This window comes from Sinocyclocheilus anshuiensis, unplaced genomic scaffold (assembly GCF_001515605.1).
Source record: "Sinocyclocheilus anshuiensis isolate Anshui unplaced genomic scaffold, SAMN03320099.WGS_v1.1 scaffold58, whole genome shotgun sequence".
NCBI classification, from domain to species: domain Eukaryota; kingdom Metazoa; phylum Chordata; class Actinopteri; order Cypriniformes; family Cyprinidae; genus Sinocyclocheilus; species Sinocyclocheilus anshuiensis.
Window position 1 is genome coordinate 3,441,704 of NW_015547688.1, and position 4,476 is coordinate 3,446,179.

Consider the following 4,476-nt stretch of genomic DNA (forward strand, 5'->3'; position numbering starts at 1 on the left):
TATTTAATACACGAGTTTCACAATTTGAGTTGAATTACTGAAATAAATGAACTTTTCCATGACATTCTAATTTATTGAGATGCACCTGTATATCTATGTTTGGGAATATTAATAAATCCCACATGAAAAAATACTATAGTAATTTATAGTAAATACTGTAGTGTTTTTGAACCATACTATAGTAAAGTGTATTATACTGTATATATTATAGTATTTACAACACTATGTTAAAGAATGCTACAGCATACTGTAGTATTAACTATAGTGAACTGATAAACTGTAATAAATACTGTAGTATACTTTAGTGTTTACTACAGTAAACTGTAGTGTATTGTAGTATAATGTACCCTATAGTTGTAGAAAACTTAGTACAGTATTGGGTAATTTGTTTATATTACTATAGTTGTTATATTACCACAGCAACTATAGAATTACCACAACAAATTAATTCAAGTACTTTACTACAGTATGGTTCAAAAACACTATATTTACTATAAATTACTATAGTATTTTTTCATGTGGGTGTTGGGAGTACTTTGAGTGTACATTTCCGTTTGATGTGGAATACAGGGTAGAAATCGCTCTAGGAATAGTTAGGATATAAAACAATGAAAATGATTGGTTTTAAACAAATCTGTGAACTAAAAAGTTAAACTCGATGCTTAATTATGAGCTATTCCTATGCCAGGTGATTTTACAGCATGTACATTGTGTGGAAATATGCTTTCTATTACATTTTCATAATTTAAAAAATGTCTACAGTTGCAAGGTATAATCAGGTTTATTAAATATCACAACTAATCTTTCATCCCAATTGAAAATGGATTTCTCTTTCTGTGAAGGCGTACAGCAGTTTTAAAATAGACCTAATAGCTGTCATACACCCTAAAAGATAACTCAATTTAAAATGCGAAAGGAAAAAGGCAGGAACCTTTACAAAAGAGCCTTTATTTACGTTTACATTCAGTCAGCTTTAGCAAAAAGGTCCAGTATCCATATTGCACTCAAAAGATTAAGGTTTTCTTTTCGGCAAATCCCTTTTACATGCATCTAGACATAAATGACCCTCATTTAGTACAGTTCAGAATGTAGGCCTACTCATAAACGTTCATGTTTGTCTGTCATACCATATACAGCACCACAGAATGTGAAGTCAGACATTAAACCAGGAGAAACATCAAACTTATTCACTCCAGCTTTATCACCACACAGCTAACGTTTGGCATCTTAACGAACGTGCCAAAGAACTTTTGGCAACATGAAAAAACACTCTCAGAGAACAAGAAGAGGCAACACAACTAAGCACACATATAACTCTTTACAGTGTCAAAGCTTGTTTCTTCATCCTTTTGACTACATTCACAGGCACACAGCAATGCAGGTGGGCCAAAATAAGCCTGCAGCAGAGGTCTGATTTATGGGAACTGCGGAGTTGCTACACAGAGTGGCAAAGGTGCCACCTGACGAGATTGATGACAGGAACAGACGTGGTTTTTTGGCTTGGACTAGGGTACTAGTACCCCTGTGTAAAGTTATAGCCAGTCTCTGAGTGGAGGCTGGAGCCTGAAGCAGTAAAACTGTAGGCAGCATAGGCGACCACAGAGCCCAACATCAGTCCAGACATGTAGGACACAGTCATTATGTTCCCTGTGGGAAAACAAATCACATGAACTCAAGTTAATGACTGCATCTCTAGAGAAGAGATTATAAATGCATCCTTCTGAAGGTTTAGGCTTACATACAAGAACCTGTTCATCTGCATAGAGTTGTGCATGTATACTCTATGAATCTAAATGGGGTGATAGATTTACCTGCTAGTTCCCTCTGCTCAGGTGCCACCTTGCCTGCGGCATGAATCATGGGAACACTGCCAAAATAGCCATTAGTGACGCCCATGAGGAGAGAGAAGATGCAAGGCCATGCCGGGTGGCTGAAGGTGGGCTTCTGAGCCGGATACACACACATGATGAACAGAGGGATGAAAACTACTCGCACACACGAGCAGAAGAGAAGACGAGTCCCGTTCCATTCATACGGCACGGCTGCCACGATCTAGACACAAAGGAGACACAAAGTTAGGTGTCAAATTACTTCAAAGAATGTAGATGACATATAATCCGTAATGTCAGTGAACATACTTTGCCCACAAAGTCGGATATGTTGAAGATGGCCATGATCAGGATGGGCAGCCATTCCCCCAGTGTGACATTCCTGATCTCCGACTCCAGTCCAGGAAAAAGACACAGCGTGATGAAGTAAGTGACGGCAATAGACAGCATGTAGGTCCAGATCACACGGGCAACCACATATCGATGCAGGATCATGCCTGCAACAGATGGGGTCACTGCTTGATTAACCAATAACATGACTTTTTCAAAGAAATTAAAACTTTACTTCAGGAAGGATGCATCAAATACAACATTAAAGACTTTCATACGGTTACAAAAAGTCAATTTCACATGAATGTGTTCTTTTCAAATTTCTACTCATCAAAGAAAAAGATGTATCGTGGGTTCCACAAACTGTATTTGACACTGATAATAATGAGAAATGTTTCTTGAGCAGCAAATCAGCATATCAGAATGATTTCTGAAGGATCATGTGACACTGAAGACTGAAGTAATGATTTAATTGTGTGATTTCATTTTCATATTATTGCGTATTATATATTTTTCATATTTACATATTATAGTTGCATTTTGTATATTTTTAAAATATGCACTGCGTATTATATTTTATATGTGTATATTATATAATTAATTAATAACTCAAACTTTTGTTCATTTGTTTTTATACAAATACTTGATTATTAGGAATGCAAGGTAACTTATTATTTGAAAATAAACAAAGCACAATAATTTAATAATAATTAATTTATTAAATTTCATTGTGTGATTTCATTTTCATATAATTGTGTATTATATATATTTTGTATTTATATATTATATAGTTGCATTTTGTATATTTTTTTAAATATATATTATGTATTATATTTGTATATTATATAATTAGGCTAATAATAATAATAAAATGTTCAACCTTAAACATTTGAATACAAATACTTGATTATTAGGAATGCATGGTAACTTATTATTATCTGAGAATAAACAAAGCACAAATTAAATAACATTATTAATGTATAATTTTGCAGATCTCATAATGGATATCTTTAGACAAAATTGTATCATTTTTGTATCGAAAATATCAACCATATCATCGGTTTTTGGCCCACAAAAATTCAACACAATTGAATTCAACACAATCATCCCTCAACAGCTCATTCACAAACTGGTCCAGCTGGGGCTCAACACCTCGCTGTGCAACTGGCTGTTGGACTTTCTGACTGGAAGACCTCAGGCAGTACGGGTCGGCAGCAACACATCCAGCACCATCACACTGAACACTGGGGCCCCCCAAGGATGTGTGCTGAGCCCACTCCTCTTCACTCTGCTGACCCACGACGGCACACCATCACACAACTCCAACCTCTTCATTAAGTTTGCGGATGACACGACTGTAGTGGGTCTCATTAGCAACAGAGATGAGACAAACTATAGGAGCGAGGTGAGCCGCCTGGCCGGGTGGTGCAGTGACAACAATCTCTCTCTGAATGTGGAGAAGACGAAGGAGATTGTTGTTGACTTCAGGAGAGTGCGCACTCAGCATGCTCCTCTGACCGTCAATGGTGTGACTGTGGAGAGGGTGAGCAGCACCAAGTTCCTGGGTGTGCACATCACAGAGGATCTCTCCTGGGCTGACAACACCACAGCACTGGCCAAGAAAGCACAGCAGCGTCTCTACTTCCTCCGCAAACTAAGAAGAGCCAGAGCCCCGGCCCCCATCATGTGCACCTTCTACAGAGGCACCATCGAGAGCATTCTGACGAGCTGCATCACTGTGTGGTATGGTGCCTGCAACGCATCCTGCCGCAAGACACTTCAGCGCATAGTGAGAGCAGCTGAGAAGATCGTTGGTGCCTCTCTCCCCTCCCTCCAGGACATTTACAACACCCGTCTCACCCGCAAAGCCCTCTGCATTGCAGGTGATCCCACCCACCCGACACACAGCTTCTTCAGTCTGCTGCCATCAGGGAGGAGACTGCGGAGTCTCCAGGCCAGGACCAGCAGACTGAAGGACAGCTTCATCCATCAGGCTGTCAGGAAGCTGAACTCCCTCCCGACCTTGCCCCCCCTCCCCTCTTTTGCCCCACGCACCACTGAACTCTGACCCTCTGACGGACTCTCCCACTCCCCCCTCCCAAATACACACACACACAGTCACTTTAATCAGTCTAAATAAGCTCTTTTGCACTACAAATCATTATATCTGCACTGTAGTTTACTTCACTGGTTTGCACTCTATCTGCCATGCGCCTTATGCTGCTTTATATATTTTTTTACATTTGACCTTATTTGTATAATTGTATAGTTGTATTTTATATTTAAACTGTATTTATCTGTATTATGTCTACTGTTA

At 38.9% G+C, this 4,476-nt stretch overlaps 1 protein-coding gene across 1 annotated transcript in view; it reads right to left on the reverse strand.

The window, feature by feature from the left end:
• Positions 1-949: 949 nt before the first annotated feature.
• The window catches only part of slc29a4a (solute carrier family 29 member 4a), a 20,726-nt gene continuing 17,199 nt past the window's right edge, over positions 950-4,476 (reverse strand). Inside the window, exons 11-13 of the mRNA XM_016506041.1 lie at positions 2,139-2,326; positions 1,812-2,052; positions 950-1,647 (exon numbers count right to left, since the gene is read on the reverse strand). Coding sequence (XP_016361527.1) covers positions 1,514-1,647; positions 1,812-2,052; positions 2,139-2,326 — 563 coding nt within the window. The 3' untranslated portion in view covers positions 950-1,513. The remainder of the gene's footprint in view (positions 1,648-1,811; positions 2,053-2,138; positions 2,327-4,476) is intronic.